This window comes from Lithobates pipiens, unplaced genomic scaffold (genome assembly GCF_037356315.1).
Source record: "Lithobates pipiens isolate NorthernLeopardFrog02 unplaced genomic scaffold, aLitPip1_a1.2 Scaffold_13, whole genome shotgun sequence".
Lineage (NCBI taxonomy): Eukaryota > Metazoa > Chordata > Amphibia > Anura > Ranidae > Lithobates > Lithobates pipiens.
In genome coordinates this window covers 297,078,842-297,097,877 of record NW_027507718.1, presented here as the reverse complement: position 1 = coordinate 297,097,877, position 19,036 = coordinate 297,078,842, and the positions used below count along the sequence as shown (strand labels likewise).

The window sequence follows — 19,036 nt, the reverse complement described above, 5'->3', positions numbered from 1 at the left end:
ATTGTGGACATACAATGCTACATTATATGCTCAGAGACTGCAAACATGCCATACAGGAGACTGGACTGGACTGGATGATCCTACAGATGTAATTGGAGACTGGGGACTACCTGCAGGACACAGTCAGAGACTATGATATGTTGAAAGAGACTGCTAGAGATATCTGCCAATACAGCCCCTTTACAGATCAGTATTCTCATATGTGTGTTCCTTATAGCCCCATCAAAATGACTGTCTCCACATATAAGCTTTCCCTAGTAACATCTATTATAAGAGATCATTGGAAAAAAATACATGAAAATACATAAAACATATTAAATACATGGCAAAGGTACCTAACTTATAGTGCAGCGGGAATCCTTTGTGACATATAAAATTTTTAATTTGTTACACAAAGACAGTATACACTCACTGGCTACTTTATTAGGAACACCAGTTCTATTGCTTAGTAAGGCCGCGTACACACGCGGGGACTGTTCGCTCAACTTTGTCTGCTGAACAGTGTTTCGGCGGACAGTCCGCTCGTGTGTGGGCTTCAGCGGACAGTTTCAGCGAACAGTCTGCTGAACAAAGTTTTTCGGAATTTCCGAAAAACTGTCCGCTGAAACTTTGTTTCAGCGGACAGTCCCCTCGTGTGTAGGCTTGTTTGTCAAACTAAGTTCCGCGCATGCTCAGAAAGGATTTACACGCCGAAGGTTGTATTGCAGTGTATAGGACGTCGTATTTTTCGTCCCGTCGTACGTGCCGTTCACGTCATCGCGCAAGTTTCAGCGGACTGTTCGTTCGTCGTGTGTGGCCAAGTCCGTCCATGCTAATTTTGAGCGGACTGTCCGCTGAAACTGTTTGACGAACAAAGTTGAGCGAACAGTCCCCGCGTGTGTATGCGGCCTAACACAAATTGCTAATCAACCAATCACATAGCATCAACTCATGCATCAATGCATTTAGGCATCTAGGAATGGCACCCCCATGCCATTCCTTGTGTCAAAATGACAAGCGTGCAACACTGGGGAGTATTTATAGTCCACTTCCAGGCTGCACCTGTACATTCACTGAAGGCAGGTGAATTTGGAACCAAGAGTTTGGTGCAGGACTTAGTGGATGCAGCCTCAGTACTCTGGATTAATATGTTAACAACTCAGAATTTAGCATTAGGGGTTAAGGTAAAAATAAATTTGTCTTAAGAGAAATATGTGGGCTGCTGTTTGGTGACCACTTGAAGATGATAGTTGCCTGGCTATTAAACCAGAACAAAGATGACAATATAAAAAAAAAAAAAGACAGGCCCTGGAATTCATAAAGACTGGCGCAGACAGATTCTGTGAAAGTGTCCAGCATACTTTTTAAAAGTGGTGAAGAATGCGCCAAATTCAAGACTCTAGAACTTGTACTATAATTTGTCTCATGCTGTGCCACTTTTAGAATGCACTCGATCTGTCTATGCCAGTTTTTCTCTTTTTACGCCAAAAGAGAGTTAGGCTTGGTTCACACAGGGGCAACCCAACTTACAGCACGACCTTGCAAGGCGATTTGGAGGTGACTTCAGCGCAACTTCAGCCCAACTTTAGTCAACTTACAACGCGACTTAAAGTTGCCCCTGGAACAGGCGACTTATGCTGTGGCCAATCACAGAATAATCAGCTCTCTGGGAGGGAGGGGTTTGCCTGGGTAAACAAATGTATTTTCTTCTAAAGTTGCTTCAATATACATGGAGATCCGACTTGGAGGCGACTTCCATTGAATTCTGTGGGTACAGGTCGCCTTGAAGTAGTACAGGAACCTTTTCTGAAGTCGGAGCGACTTCAGTAGTTTACATTAAGACGCCTCTTATTGACTATAATGTAATTCCCAATGTCAAATGACTTGGGGCGACTTGAGGGCTGACAAGTCGGATCCCAAGTCGCGGCAGTGTGAACCAACACAAGTCTTAATTAGATCCACTTTTGAATTTGGCATATTTAATGTGACACAATGTAGAAGTGGCACATTTTGAACTTAAATTAAATATATTCAAATGCTGCTAAACATCAAAAAGTCTTTTTCACCACACGTTGTGTATTTATAAAATATAAACGATGTAGCCCAAAAAGATAAAAAAAAAAAAAAACATAAAATCCAAATTTCTTCCTCGTTATATATTTTTTTCCAGTGCCAAAATACATGCAATCTTCCACAATCTTCCTCAACTTCTTATTTGCAATTTAGTGCAATAACTGCTCACCTCCCTCAGTGGACCTAAATGCGGAACTTCAGTCATTTTTTCAACTTTCCATCTATTAAATATTATGCCCTTGTTGTTTTAACTTTGGATAGTAAAACATTGTTTTTCTGCCAGTAAATACCTTATACAGCCCACGTGCTGTTTCTTGTCTGATAAAAAGCCTAGGCTTATGACATTATGCACAGTACTCTCGTGCGTGTTTGCCAAGAAGGTAGGGGGGATGAGTCATAAGAGGGCCAATGAGAGCTGCAGAGATGGAGGTGTGCCTTTGTGTGTCTGTGTAAATCCAGGAAGTGAACAGGCAGCAGCTTCAGCTGCCCACAGTTAAAATAGTTGCAGCCAGACTCGGTGGAGGGAGATTTCTGCAGCATATTTGGCAAGTACAAAATCACAGTATATATAAAATAATATGCAAAGTGGTTGGAGGGAAGCTTCAGAATGGCAAAGATATTTTTATTACAAATTATGTGAGCAGACTGCAGTTCCTCTTTAAATCTCATCAAGGTCATAAATGCATGTATTTTCAGGACCACAGGGAAAACTCCACCACTCTTAAAGTTTTAGAACTACCTGAATTTGGTGCATGAGTCGCCGTCAGAACCGAAAGTGTTGCAAATGCTTCAAGAATTTGGCACAATACAGTAACAATAAAGAATAACGTCAGAAAATTGGCGCAGTAGCTTTATTGAATTCTACCCAGAGAGTCTTTATTTGCATACTGATTCTAGGTTAGTAAAGCAGGGTTTACACTGTGAGTTTTTTTCAACCAGAGGGCTGAACAAAAAAAACTCACAGATTTATGCATCTGGAAGGTCAGTAATGTTTCTATTGTGACAAGGTTTTTTTTATTCTTTGTAAGTTCCTAATTTAAATTTTAAATGAGCAACATAACAGTACAGAGCACATAGTCCAATCACAATCCGTGAATGAGCATTAGGCACATAAGAGAAGTACGAGACATACAATGTTCATGAAGGGTTCAGACCAAGTACATGAGTACAGCGATGTCAAAAGTCCCACCAATGGCTGAACTCAGTCTTCATACAGACATTAAACTACATACAAACTTGGGAAGGGGAGTGGGAGAGGGAGGAGGGAAAGAGGGGAAAAAAGGGGGGGTCACAGCAACACTGCGTCCAGAGGCCATCAAAAGTGTTTTAGAAGTAGCAGTCATGTGTCATCTGCCATCAAAGCCTTATGATCCAGATAACATGTGAACCAGGTCCAGTGTTCCTTGTGGCGGAGTTTTTCTTCTCTGCCTTAAGTGCTGCTGTGAGGCCTTCCATTCAGTGGATAACCATAAAAGTTAAAGAAGTGGGAGTCTCCCACTTCCAAAGGACTGAATACAAGCCCTGGTAGCATTGACCAAGTGGATGAGAATGTTTTTTTTTTAAGTGTTTCCTGGACAAAGGAGAGAAATTAAGTAGGTTTCTGGCTGGATCAGTACCTAGATCAGTGATGGTGAACCTTGGCACCCCAGAAGTTTTGGAACTACATTTCCCATGATGCTCAACTACACTGCAGAGTGCATGAACATCATGGGGAATGTAGTTCCAAAACATCTGGGGTGCCTAGGTTCACCATCACTGACCTAGGTCAACATCTGTCAATTGTTTGATGGTCAACCTGACAGTGGTCCAAAAACGTTGGAGTTTGGGGCTTGTCAATGCTAATCAATGTATGTCTCATCTTTGATGCGTTAGTTTGGGTATATTCTAAAAGATGTGAAGGAGAGTTCCTTCTGCTTCCAAGCATCTCCAAACAGTATTAGCCGTGCGAGAGAACACTGTGCAAAGCACTAAAGGGACTCTGTACCATCGGGCCAAGATTTTATAGCCTAACTCCTGGTATCTGTTGGCAGTGCAGAAATTACGTGCAAAGTATAGGATATCTGCCGTTTGAGTAGGTGAAAAGGTGGTATGTAAATCTCGTTCCCACTTCAAAACAAAGGGAGGGACGAAGTCTTCCTCCAGAAAGAGTTAGGAACTTATATGTAGTGGAGACTGAATGGGCAGACGGAGAAGAGTCCACGCATGTATGTTCAAAGAACCAGGGCAGTAACACTAGGGTTGAGCCTTTAAAGGAAATGATTAAGCTGTTAATGTCTCCATGGGTCGGGGGGGGGGGGGGTCAAACGCTGCTGAATAGCGTGAGTGGCGTTAAGGCCAGTGTCGCTAAAAAATATTGTATGCAAAAGATTCTCTGGGACAGCTGTTGTTTGAAGCAATGGTCAGAAAGTCCTGGTGGGAACTAGAAGGGGGGTAAGGCATGAGGCTGGAGGAAAAAACTTGCCAGAAGAGGGTAGAGCCCACAAGAGGGTCGCACTTAAAATCTTCAAGGTGCTTTTGGTGTAACCAGGAAAGTCAGCACAGTGGTTCGGCATAGGTGATTGCTCTAGGGGGATCCGTGATTTAATTTATTTTTTTAATCAGATTTTATTTAAAATTTTCAATTTTTTTAATAAACACATAGACATAAGAAAAGAACAAACAAAACATTACCCTAAAAAAAAACAAAAAAAAAAAACAATAGTAAGGCAAAAACAAATGCACACCAAAAAAAAATAATCCACAATTTGTGTTGGTAGTCTCTGCACCAGGTGATGACGCGTACCAAATGGGTCTCTTGGTACTATTTAATTGGATCTTGGAATGCAATGCCTCCAGTTTGCTTTGGCATGGAGAGGTAGACATGTGAGATGCGGATGCGTGAATGCTCCAAGATAAATCTGATTAATTCATCCCAGAGAGCTTTTAGGTACCTTGGAGATATGAGGCTTGGGAGCATCTGGAACAAGTATATGTAGTACCCTGGAAGTGACCATCATCTTCAACATAGCACTCAGGCTGAACCAGGTTTGGGTCAGGAGTTTCCATTTCTGGAGGTCAATGTTGTTGGAGCGTAGGAGGGGAGAAAAGTTAGCCTTAAAAACCCCATCTAAATTGGGAGTAGTTTCAGTGCCTAGATATATGTTGTGGGATTTGGCCCACTGAAAGGGGAATTCTCTCTGCAGCTGTTCCACACAAGTAGAGGATAGGGAGACATCCAAGGCCTCTGATTTATGGTAGTTAATTTTGAAACGGGAAGGACACAATGGGGGATGTAATGAAAAACAAAAAGACATAGTTAGTCACCTTGTGGGTCAACCACAGAGACCATTAAAGTTGGGGTTCTAGCTTGCCAGATTTTTTTAATCATAAAAGAGTAGGTGTTCGGTGGTTAAGAGCTAAGTTAACTACTAAGGTAGAGTGGTGTCAATGGTTAATTTTCATATTTTCAGTTTTATCATGTAATTTCAAACCATGCCCCTCAAAACTCATTTTCAATCATTTTAAAGTTGGTAGTTTAATTGGTATAAATTTGTCTTCCTGTGGTTCCTCCCTCCCTCCCTCCTCATGAACATGCTGGTAAATTTTTTTAATAAAGCCTTTCCGTTTTAATTTCACATCTTATTTTAGACCCAGTGACATCATCACAAAATGTGCGCATTAGTCGTTAGTCTGAAGGAATGTGCATTCCTAAGCAGGTAGCATTTGCATGCAGGCCATCCTAGGTAATGTACACATATGATGCTGAGCTTTCATGATTGAAAGAACGGACATCTAATAATATTAGGGGGGGGGGGGGGGACAAGGACAGTCAGGCTAAGGATGAAAGGGCTAGGTGATGCTGAATGTCTTCCAGCTCAGTAATAGCTTGCTGTTGCCTCTAATGCACAACGTAAGAAGCTCACAATGTGTAGTGAAATGAGAGTAGGACTGGGCTGGAGTTCAGCTTTAGCCCAAGTTCACATTGGGTGACTTGGCATGCAATTTGACATGTCAAATTACATGTCAAATGGGCGGCTATTGCCGCAATAGCACTGTCCGGATCGGTCTGACGCCGTCTTTGTGGCTCCGCATCGATTCCCAAAAGTGGTTCCTGTATGAACCCACACAGATGTCTGTCAAATCGCCCCTGAAGTCAGACTGCATTGCTGGTTAGAAATCTCGTGAGCACGATTTCTAACCCGCATTCAGTGGGAACCTGGGCTTAAAGCCCAATTGTACCTTCCGAAAAATGACAGAAATCAGGTCAGGGTGGACCAAAGACTAAGTGATATTTGTCTCACTGTCCTTTATGTACTTAATGTCATACAGAGAGCAGCAGCCCTTATCTGCGGTCTCCTGCCTGGCATAGGACCAAAGTAGCTTAGATAATTTAACAGTTTGCCTCTCCATATACCTGTAAACCATATGTATTGTACAGTATGGTATGTTCTCATGTTTTTTTTTTCCATTTTTGTTTTCTCAGTCTAAAGTTGGTCAAACACATACAGATTTTTTTTGTGCGGCCTGCGGGCTAAACCAAAAAAACGAACAGACACTATACAGCAAGGCTGGACTACACCCCCACTGCAGCTATTGTACATTGACAGCTGGCTCTGCCTCTGATTGGATGCAGCCATTGTTCGGCCATCAATTATTCAGTCTGGTGGAAGGGGCTATCAGAGCCACCCACTAAGCAAATTTGGGACAGTGTATGGCCAGCCCAAGCAATGCCTTTTTAACTCCAATACAGTAGTATCCCAGGTTCAATAGGGAACACAGAGCTGAATTACTAAATAAGTAAAGACTGTTCACTTAGTAAATTAAATGTTCCTTTTCTCCTCTCCTCCTTAGTAAATTAGCCAAATGGCTAAATTATTTTGTGCTGTGCTGGTTTAAAAACACAAACTTTTTTGTATGGCAGATTCTTTCATATCATGCATCCGCTGCTGAAGAGGAAACCATGGAGCTGCAGGTAACAGCGGTAAAAAACATTTTTTTTCTCTTTCAAAATAGTGTATTGTTATACATTGCAAAATGTTATGTTACTGATGATATTAATACTGCATTGTTTTAAGAGTTATTAATATGTGAAATGTTGGTTATTTAGATTAGCTGTGCAGTGCTGATATATGACAGCAACTTACAGAAATCTATTCATATTAGTCCATTCCCAAAAATGACCTCACAATCTATGCCCCCTACAGCACTCCGAGTACAATTTGAATGGAATGCCATTAGACCAGCCCTCAAAATTTTAACTCGCCTGCTCGCATTTGGTGAGTGGAAATATGTTGAGGGTGGGTATGGACAGGGCAAGCAGTAAAGTCTGAATCCCCAGCCACATGCTGGAGATTCCATACCAGCTGCTAACTGTCTCACCTTTTCCAGAGGCATCCCGCCTCAACTGTGCTGTCCCGGGAGTGTATAGCCAGTGCCCAATGCCCCACAAAGGTTCAAAGTGTGGGAATTTTAATGTGAACAGTACATGTTTCTGGGACCACCCCTCTCCACCTCCTTCCTGCCACATATCCTCACCCTGTACAGGCTCGCAGCGCGGGCATTTCAGTATTAACAGTACAACAGCCTGGGACCACCCCTCACCTCCTCCCTCCTGCCGCACATCCAAGGAGTGGGGCAGTACATGCCTGCTGGCAGTTCTCGGCAAGGCAGTCCTAAGTGGCCAGGCTTAAACCCTCTTGGCCCACCCTCAGTGTGCATTGATGCCTGACCTGAGTGGTAAGAGGAATTGGAGGTGTAGGTTTGAATCATACCTATGCCTTCAATTCCACCCTCCCCCTCAATCCATAATACCTATGCCTCCACTTCTACCCCCCTTCCCCCAATCTATCATACCTATGCCTCCAATCCCCCCCTCCCCCCATCTATCATACTGTATGACTGGAAACATTAGAATGGCATAGCTGCAGCGGACATTTCTTGAAAACTGGTAATGTAATGTCTAAAACAATTAAACGTATGTGTTTTCCCTGAGTTTTCTCTACTTGCATATTTGCCACTACAAGCCTGCATTAGGTCTAAGTGGCAGGACGTGGTATTACTGTATACTATCTAATGCCTGGAGTCTGTATGTTCTCCCTTGGCAATCCTAGTTCCTTTTCACAATTCAAAAACATATAGTCTAATGCAGTGCATTAAAAATTCAAGTCCTGAGCTGCTAGCCAGGCCTTAAGAGTTACTTGCCACCAGTTGCCCCACCCAACCCAACCCCTACCCTGCCTTGCACCGCCCCTAAACATGCCCTTGTATATTATCTCATAAAATGACACCGTTAAATGCTTTATTCAGAATTAAGTTACAAAAATAAATATTAACAACAACTTTAACAATAGTAATTTCTCTGGTTTTGTTTCCCCTCCCCAGGCCACATCTACCTCCAATGCCTCCTCCAGTACACCTCTACCCCCAATACCTCTACCTTCAATTCCTCTTCCAGTCCTCCAACGATCGCCTCTCTTCTCCAGCAAACCTATGTCCCCAATCCCCCCTCCCCCTAGCACACCTCTACTTCTAATTCCACTTTCCAGCATATCTCTGCCTCCAGTGCCCCCCCCCCCCAAAACATCATACCTATGCCTCCAATTCTATCATTCCGCCCCCCAATCTATCAAACCTATGCCTGCAATTCCACCCCTCCCCCCATCTATCATACTGTATGATAGATGGGGGGAGGGGTGGAATTGGAGGCATAGGTTTGATAGATTGGGTGGAGGATGGATAAAATTGGAGGCATAGGTATCAAGGATTGGGGGGGGAGGGTGGGATTGGAGGCATAGGTATGATAGATTGGGGGAAGGAGGGGTGAAATTGGAGGCATAGGTATGATGTTTGGGGGGGAGGGGTGAAATTGGAGGCATAGGTATAAGGTATTGGGGGAGTATTGAAAGCATAGATGCGCTGGATTGTGGGGGAGGGGGGGGGGGATAGGAGGCATAGGTGTTCCGGAGAGGAGAGGATGGAAGACGAGGTATGCTGGGGTCGTTAAAAGCACAGCTTTGCTGGGGGGGGGGGGGGGGCACTGGAGGCAGAGATATGCTGGAAAGAGGAATTAGAAGTAGTGGTGTGCTAGGGGGAGGGGGGATTGAGGACATAGGTTTGCTAGAGAAGAGAGGCGATTGTTGGAGGACTGGAAGAGGCATTGTAGGTAGAGGTATTGGGGGTAGAGGTGTACTGGGGGAGGCATTGGAGGTAGATGTGGCCTGGAGACGGGAAACAAAACCAGAGAAATTAATATTGTTAAAGTTGTTGTTAAAGAGGAGGGCCGATTTTGAAAAAAAAAATTTAAAAGTCAGCAGCTGCAAACACTGTAGCTGCTGACTTTTAATAAGTAGACTTACCTGTCCAGGGCGCCCGTGATGTCGGCCGCCCGAGGCTGACCCGTCCCTCGGTCTTGGGTCCCGGCGCCGCCATTTTGGGTAAGGGAAACAGGCAGTGGAGCCTTGCGGCTTCACTGCCCGTTTCCTACTGCTCATACGCGAGTCGCGCAGCGCTTTGTGAATGGGACGCGCTGTATTTTGGGACACACAGTTCCCAGAACACAGCACGACCCATTACCCAGAAGACACCGCATGGAGGAGAGAAAAAAGAAGATCTCCGCAGAGGAGGAAGAGGCAGATTAGGATGATGTGCCTAGCAACAGGCATTTCTGGTAAGTAAAAAAAAAATTTTTTTTTCTTTTTATTTTTATGATTTTTTTTCTAATTTTTAATGTATTTAATTTTTTCATGGGGGCCCTCCACTTTAATATTTATTTTTGTAATTTAATTCTTAATAAAACATTTAACGGTGTCATTTCATGAGATAATATACAAGGGCATGTTTAGGGGCAGGGCAGAGTAGGGGTTGGGTTGGGTGGGGCAACTGGTGGCAAGTAACTCTTAAGACCTGGCTAGTAGCTCAGGACTTGAATTTTTGAGAACTGTATTAGACTATATGTTTTTGCATTGTGAAAATGAACTAGGGTTGCCAAGGGAGAACATACAGACTCCAGGCATTAGATAGTAAACAGTAAAACCACCTCCTGCCACTTATACCTAATGCAGGCTTGTAGTGGCAAATATGCAAGTAGAGACAACTCAGGGAAAACACATACGTTTAATTGTTTTAGACATTACATTATCAGTTTTCAAGAAATGTCCCCTGCAGCTATGCCATTCTAATGTTTAGGATCTGGCATTTGTGTCAGAGGAGCACAGTGGTTTTCAGCACAGAAACTTGTCTTAATCCATTGAGATATTTCATAAAGTAACTGCTTTGCAGCCTTTACTCTTGCAGTTAGTGTTGAAAAAAATCATATTCCGACTTGTTTAAAATAAACACAATTTTTTTTAAAATAAACCAACCCACAGTAATCAATCAACAAAATCTGTTAAAGTTCTGCTCCGATCAGCAATCATCTTTTAATTTTCCTCTTCAAATTGATGACTGGTCACTGGGGTTGCATCACTTCGCACATTATCATTTATCATTGCATTGGTTTATTAAAGTAGCCTTCATTTGACTTAAGTTCTTAAGTTGTCTGTGTACAAGAGAAAATGTATAGTTAATTTGTTATTGTAAGTGTACAGATGCAATGGTAAGACTCAGTCTAATAAAAAACTCAAACAGAGTAATCTAATATAGGATTAATTCCTCTGACTCATTGACTTCTGCAAAACAGGCTTTTTACAATAGAGCAGCAAAGGAGACAGAGGAAAATGTGAAAATAACCCTACAGCACCACCTAGGGGCTGTATATAAAACTACACATTAATATGCAATCTTTTCTATTTACCTGACTAAAATATACTGCATATAAAATATATTTTTTAGCCTTGACCATATTAAGCAAATTATGTACAAAGGACACTATACAAACCATTTAAAGTGAAGCTGTGGAAATAGAAATATAGGATCTGCTGACTTGTATTTAAAGATGCTGGAGTGGGTCTGTCATTCTGATTCTGGTTTCACTACCTATTAAGTCTCTGCCCTTAAACAAGCATGCATTCAAAGTGTAAAAATTCTGAACTCCTGTCATGCATAATTACTTCAGGTCAGAAACATTCTGGTATCTGAAATTATAATCAGAATGACAGTCCTGAAGCCTGCATCTTTAAAAAAAAAATCAACAGAGTTCTGTCTAACTGTGCACCCAGGTACGCAGTCCAGGATACAAAAATGCCAAATATCTTAACTTCCACAAAAGCATGTCAATTGTAACATATACATTCATCAACTGTTTCTGAGTGTAGCATTTACAGTAATAAGGCATATAAGGCAAAACCTCTTTTAGCTATAGCAAAAAGACAGCTGGTAATGTCCTGGGGCAAATACGAGCACTTAATTAGCAATGGGACTCCATGAACCACATGGAGGACACCATATGGGATTTTACATGCAGTTAGATGCTTTTGGTATTTAACTCTATAGCAGCCACAGCACTTATTCAGTAATTATTTGTCTAATGCCTCTATAAAAGCAGTGTTAAGATGGATAACCCTAACTCTTTCTAGCACTGTTACATTGTACACATGACATACCTGGGGTCCATTACCACTCTCTCTGTATGATACAGCTGGCTCTTCAGAGTTTCATTTCTGGCATAATCTCCTTTGACCTCTATACATAGCAGTATGGAATGCGACCCCATTCTACATATTGAGCTGTAACTGTGCTTATATAAACGTGATGAAAGTAATACAAATTTATTGAGCAAAAAAGGAGTGCCAGACTCATTGTGAATAGTGCATTACATGAACAGGCAGGTTATTCCTAGCTAGAAAAGACACATGGAGGTTAATTTACAGACATTCCAAGTCTCCTGTGAGGTGCGTGAGTCTCCTGCATTTCTGCTGTGGTTCCTGGACACCCCCGCAAGTGCCTCCTGATAGCCTGAGCTGAAGGGATGATTCTAGATGGTTCCCTGGTTCACAGTGGGGAATGATCAGTGCAGCAGGAAGAACAGCTGCAAACACCGATCTCCCTGTATAGCTTTTTATCCAACAGCTGCTTCTCCTCCTTTTTCTCCCGCGGTTGTCGGCTAAAAAGCTATACAGGGAGATCAGTATTTACAGCTGTCCTTCCCGCCGCACCGATCATTCCCGATTGTGCCCTGTGTCCTCCTCCTCTGGCCGCTCCTCTGGTCCCCTGTCCTCCAGCCCCCTTCTGTTTCCTTCTCTGGCCCCTCTCCATGTCCTTCTCCGCCCCCCTCTGTGTCCTCCTCTGCCCCCCCACCTGTTTTCTCCTCCGGCCCCCTGTCCTTTTCCTCTACACCCCCAGTCTCCCGCAGCTGGCTTCCCTCCTCTCCCGCCAGCTGCTGTGGGGATCTGTCAGGATGGAGAGTGGAGGAAGGGATCGGTAAATCTATCATTTACCAGCCCCTTTCTTTTCTGAATTTGGCATAGTGAGCTACCGTAGTAAGAAGAGCAAAACTGTAATCCTTTAAGTGTCATTTATTGGTATATTAGAGTGACTATAAAACAATAAACTGACGCGTTTCGGCAATAGCCTTAGTCGTAGCTACCACTCGCTTTTGTGTCCTGTGAAAACTGAGCAGAGCAACCCGTAGTTACTCTGTTTCCGTTTATGAATGGACAGGAGCTTCTGTCTCCTGTCCATTCATCTTCAATTCTGAGGAAAGGACGGGGGAATCTGTCCTCAGTCCCTTTCTCTATCTCAAATGGGAGATAACAGGGGTCTGTTTAGAGGCCAATGGAGAGAGGGCTTCCTTTGCAGCTAAGTTCTGGACTCCCCTGAAGGTGAGACAGGAGGCATTGGGCACAAAGTAGCACAGGTCGCCTGTGATGTTGCTTGCAGAAAGCTCAAGAATGCTGCTGTTGTGATGAACAGAGTCTGCAGGCAGGTCGCACCTGTGAGGTGAGACGGGTCTGTAAAGATACTGAGATAAAAGCATAGACAACATAAGCCGAGATTAGAACCAGGTTTAAAGCAGAGCAGACAAAGTCAGGTGGAAGCCGGGTCAAACACAAGAAGCAGGCAGAGGGTATCCATGAGATGAGTCGGGGTCTGGGACTGGACATAGGCAGACAGGTCGGGATTCGGGAACAAGCCATCTCAGAAACTAGGGAACACAGGAGCCAGGAATCACAAGGAACACAGGTAACAAGCTAAGATCACTCAGCAACTTTAAGTACTGATTCACTTCCTTATAAAGGCCCATGTGATGTGTTGCTGGGGACGCTGGGTTCTGGAGCCCTTCTCCTGTTGTTGGTGCCCTGACAGATGCTGGGACCTAAAGACCTTCTCCTGCTGTCAGCGCCCTAAAAAAAATCAATACATACAAATAAAAAACTACTGGCACAACCCACTGCCTTGCTGACACTGTCCACTACCATACTGACACCGTCCACTGCCACATACCCCCTTCCCCAGAAGCACTGTGAAAAAATATTTAAAAAAATGTTTGCCACAGGGGGAATTTAGTTTGCCACCTCCCTGAAATGAGTTTTTGCTGGTTGGGATGTCTGCATTTACTACAACAGGAATTTACCCTAAGTGTGTGTTCACTTCAAATATCCATTAGGGAATTAAATAAATAGTTAGAGAATAGAAATGTACCCAATATCTGATTGGGAATTCAAAAAATTAGCACAGGCTAGACTATGATAAGATTTTACTGCAGTAGATAATCCCAATACTGTGTAATCTAGAGGAGAACTTTGTAACATTACTGCTGTTGCATGATTATTGTGCGTCATTATTTGTAACATGGTCCATTAGTAGCATCAGAGAAACTAGGTAAAATTTAAATTTCCGAGCGAGGAAAGAGACGCAGTTTTATTTCTCAAAAATAGACAAACCCTTGCTCCCTTTCCACCCATCAAGTCAAATCCATGGTGTTTTAGGAAATATAAAAATGGCAGATCATTAAATACTATTAAAGATATTCTTCTAGACCAGGGATTTGCAATTAGTGGACCTCAAACTGTTGCAGAACTACAATTCCCATGAGGCATAGCAAGACTCTGAGAGCCACAAGCATGACACCCAGAGACAGAGGCATGATGGGACTTGTAGTTTTGCAACAGCTGGAGGTCCGCTAATTGCATATCCCTGTTCTAGACTGTAAACTCTAACAAACAGGGCCCTCTGATCCCTCCTGTATTGAATTGTATTGTAACTGTACTGTTTGCCCCCATGTTGTAAAGTGCTGCGCAAACTGTTGGCGCTATATAAACCCTGTATTATAATAAATAATAATATGCTTTATAATGAATATAGGAAGCATGGACAGAGTCGTCATTACACTGAGCACTGCAGATACAGGAGATCCTGCTGGTACATGGACGCATTTCCCTTTCCCATCTGGAGGGATTGCTACTGGGTTCAGCAGCAGTTTGTTAAACCCCTGGTTAATCCATATGTTAGTTCTGTCTAGGCTTCCTTATTTTGTACATCTATTTAAAAGCAACCACAACTTGTCACTGTGAAGAGGAAAGTATAACAAGGAATGAGCATAATATATGAGCTTTTATGCAAATGCTAAAATTCATTTTAATTTAACAGGACTTAAAAGGAATTGGTGTGAAGAACGCTATGTAAAATATTTAGCAAAAAATGTCAAGAGGTGTTCTTGCTTACATTCACCAATTTAAAGAAGAGGTTCATTTAAAATGATCAGGAAGAATCACTGTAACCGAACTGATGATTGAATCAAACACAGGATAAATGTGAGAGTGTACAAATGCTACATGACTTCATCTCAGTTTAATATGTGTAGGGTTTTCCAAAATCCAGCTCAATAAGAGCAGTCATTTTACAGTGTTCTGTATTGTTTGCAGTGGATTCTAAAGTCAGTAGCAGACGCTCTGGATTATTTTCCTATTCCCTGCTGTATAGAGATCACCTATGATTTTCATGATGTGCCTCCAGCTAATTGACATTTCTTGTCTTTCAAAGGGAGCTGTCGTGCCATCTGCACAATCACTTAAATTAACGGACTTCTACTTCAGTGACTTTGAGCTCTCTGACATAGAAACCACATTAGCCACAAGTCGAATGTTCACAGACCTCAACCTTGTGCAGACTTTCCAAATGAAATACGAGGTAGGAACTCTGTGAAAAGCATACTGAACCGGACTAATTTTGGACTAGTTAAATGATTTTTAATTGCAGCGGTCTGTTTATTCTGGACTCTATAGTTTAGCAATGACTTAACTGAGGAAACACTTCCAGGGCCAACTATGGAACACCCTGTGCGTTCATGTGAAATAATATCTTTGTTTGTGCGATTTTTATTATGCTATAATTTCATTACAATTTGTGAACTATAAACAAAGTAAAGTGGTTCCCAATAATATTGGATTAATGCCTGGTGACAGTATAGTGTTGATGCTGGTGTTTCTTTTGGACTGCATTTAGTGTCTGTTTCAGCCAGGCACATACAGCCATCCTTATGAGATCAACTGTAAATATATATACAGGCTATGAATACAGAAAGGCAGCTAGCACTCCTTCACAAATCCACAACACCATACTCTCCTGGGCAAGAGGGTCTATTCATAGGACCAGTATGAATGAACATGAAATGTAGAGCCACAGTCTACAGACAGTCTGGTCCACATAAATGTTTATTTAACTTGAAGCAATGATTGTATGTATTGAGCATTTGAACTAATGTACAGTACACAAGGTACTGTAGAGCATTTCCTTTTGGCAGGGGTAATATAAACCATAACTTTGTTAAAGGATGATTTCAACAAAATGTACCTTTTTGTTGTAAAATAAAGTGTAAAAATATTACTTAATGGAGAAGCCAGTTAATGAGGTTGTGAGGGGGAAGTTCATTGATCTCTAGACCTCTGTTCTGCCCTTCCTCGTTTCCAAGCTCCGGCTCCTTGCACTTCAAAATCCCAAAATACTGGAATTCCCTCTGCCTGGGTTAAGCGGCAGGCCAATAAAGAGCTTTATTAAATATTTGATATCTTGTGTGATGACTGACCCTGGAAATGTATGGCACAGGACTTCAGGGAAAAAACTACAATAAAATCTTCTTGAGGGTAGGGACTGATGTGAATGTACATCAAACAAAACCAAAAAAATCCCAGCTCAACTCACCAGCCAGCCTGCAACCAACTGAATTCTCCTGTCCAACAATTTGTGTAAAAAACAGAGGTTTAGTTAGCATACATTTGCAAATACATGTTTAGGCTGCAGAGCCACTCCACGGCATCCCAGTATTATCTGCAGTCATAACCGTAAATTTATAAGAGCCTCAATAGTAAAAGCACATACATTCTAATAGATATATATAGAGGGCAGGTGAGCCTGGAGCCTGGACACCCTTGCTGCCATTGTGCTATGTGCTGGGTGTCCAGTGCTACCATGTGCTTTTAAGGAGGAGTAGGCTCCCTCCAGTCTCATCTGCCCTCTATCTTTCCATTAGAATGCATGTGCTTCTATCATGGAGCCTCTTATATATTTATACTGAGTTAGGACTGCAGAAAATGCTGTTTTTTTAACGCAAATTGTTGGACAGGATAATTTGAATGGTTGCAGGCTGGCTGGTGAGTTGAGCTGGGAATTTTTTGGGGTTTTGTTTGGCATACATCGCCCTTCCATGTGCTCCTTGCTGCAAAGGCCAGTTATAGGTGGTGGCAGTGGCCAGTAGTCTGTACTGATGTGAATGTACAGAATGTAAAAATGCTGCATAAGTTGATGTAGCTATATATATAATTTTAGGATACTGATGTTCAGATCTTAAGTCAAAGAAAGTTGTTTTATGGTCTTCCCCTTTAACATAGTAACGCTCTGAAGCTATGCTTCTTTTCTGCCCACTTATGCTGCTTTGTCAAACTTGTCCTAGAAGATTTCCCCATTTAAAAGAAATGTAATTTCACATCCATTTGCTAAAGTCATATGGATGGTTATCTGGAACTATTCTTTCAACAGGCTAGTGGATGGTGCTTAATATGCTTATGATCGTCTACATTGCTAGACCGATGGCCGCAGCCTCCTCTCCCCAATGCTCCGGCAGTACCAAGTCTTCTGACGTTATCAAATCAAATGCAGGGACTATAGCCCTGCATTTGGGCATGAGAACACCAAGGGGCAGTCCAGCTCTGGAACTGAAGGGAGTGCTGTCTGCTGTGGGTAGCAGAGGATTGGGTGAATAAAAGAGCTTTTCTGTTTCCTAGACAGAAACAAACACTTAAACCCCTTTCACACTGAGGCAGTTTTCAGGCGATTTACAATAGAAATATCACCTGTAAAGCACCTGAAAACTGCCTCCCATGCTGCTGGAGTGTGAAAGCCTGAGTGCTTTCACACTGGGGACGGTGCGCTTGTGGGGCATTAGAAAAAGTACTGAAAGCAGGATCTTTGTGGCGTTTCCCCAAAACGCCCCTGCCCATTGCAATGAATGGGTAGCGATTCCGAATCGCCTGAAAATCACTTCAGAAGTGCCACAACACAGGCGTTTTTTCAACCCCTTATTTGTAGTTAAAAGTGCCCCGCTAGCAGCCGTAAAGTGCCGCCTTAAACATTGGTAAAACGATGTGTTTGCAGCGCTTTACCTCTAACGCACGGGCAGCCCCAGTGTGAGAGGGCTCCTAACCCTTGCAGTGTGGGTGCCCCACTGCAAGAAAAGGTTTTTATGTTTCCTGTAGTTAAGCTTTAAATAAAATACAGAATTACCATTAGCATATGAAGTACAATTCCAAAACCTGTGGAACGGGCAGTTCCAGATAACCATCCATACCATTCTAGCAAATGTATGCAAAATTTGGGCTTTTCGGTGCAACTCCAGCTAAAACCTGTTTTACATTTGTATACCATAAGAAAAAGCCAGAACCCACCTTTGACAGTTGGATGAAAATATCTCCTATATTCCTGTACCTGGTGACAAGCATTTTGGATTTCTTCTCACTTTCCGCATTAGTGGCAGAGGCTTTCAGTGTAAATATGATGAATCCAGCCAGTGGGAACACAGGCAGCCTTAAAAACCTGACAGAGGTTCTAACCTTTGGTTGAAGTTTTTAAATCATCCCATTACCCTGAATGAGGGTGCATTATTTTTTAGGTAATGTGCTTAGCTTAGTACAAATTGCACCCACACCAGTTTGGTTTGCCTCCATCTTGTTTAGTAATAATACATCACATTACATGACTTAGTCTGAGTTATGTACTAAAAGCAGGCAAAGGAACTCTAGAGTGATGTCTATAGCAGCCAGTCAAATGGCAGTTCTCATTTTATAAATTTATTATGTAATTATAAAAGAGGGAATTTGATTACTTGCGATAAGAAATGCTCCTTCCTTAGCATTCCTATTTTCATCATTTTATTAGTGTGCGTGTTTTAATATTCATTGACTGTTGTGCACTACCAATATCATTACAGACTCTCTGCAAATGGATTTTAAGTGTGAAGAAAAACTATAGGAAGAATGTAGCCTATCACAACTGGAGACATGCCTTCAATACAGCACAATGTATGTTCGCTGCACTGAAGACTGGCAGGATTCAGGTACTGAACTCAAATTGCATGAAGTGGTATCGAAGATGCCTTTAATGGCCACAAACAGCTGTCACCTTTTACACCAACATATTGCTTTAGAGCAGGGACAGGTAATAATACAGAACATGGCTGATCACACATGTGTTTATTAGAAAGTACAGTTCTGCAGTGGTGGTCAGCTTTCGTAGCTGGTGTGACCCCGGAAATCACCTAAGAGCCGGACATAATATTCACTGCATGTAGTACTGCAGAAACCTGTCAGAGACTGCAGAAAGGAGAGACTAGAGGAACTACGAGAGGTGGGGATGTGTCGGAGACACACTGGGGTTGATTTATTAAAACTGGACAGTGTAAATACTGGTGCAGCTGTGCATGGTAGCCATGGTAGCCAATCAACTTATAAATTTAGCTAGTTCAACTAAGCTTTGACAAAAAAAAATGGAAGCTGATTGGTTTCTGGAGCTGCACTAGATTTTACACTCTCCAGTTTTAGTAAATCAACCCCTTTGGGTATTCGTGCCCAGATATACA

General features: G+C 42.4%; 1 protein-coding gene across 4 annotated transcripts in view; it reads left to right on the top strand.

Moving 5' to 3' along the window:
• The window catches only part of PDE5A (phosphodiesterase 5A), a 255,717-nt gene that overhangs the window by 200,939 nt on the left and 35,742 nt on the right, over nucleotides 1–19,036 (top strand). For 2 of the 4 annotated variants that reach the window (XM_077476828.1, XM_077476826.1), the window contains exons 11-13: nucleotides 6,953–7,003; nucleotides 14,950–15,096; nucleotides 18,389–18,514. In XM_077476828.1, coding sequence (XP_077332954.1) covers nucleotides 6,953–7,003; nucleotides 14,950–15,096; nucleotides 18,389–18,514 — 324 coding nt within the window. Of the gene's footprint in view, nucleotides 1–6,952; nucleotides 7,013–14,949; nucleotides 15,097–18,388; nucleotides 18,515–19,036 lie in introns of all 4 variants that reach the window. The other 2 variants (XM_077476827.1, XM_077476825.1) reach the window with 1 other exon arrangement.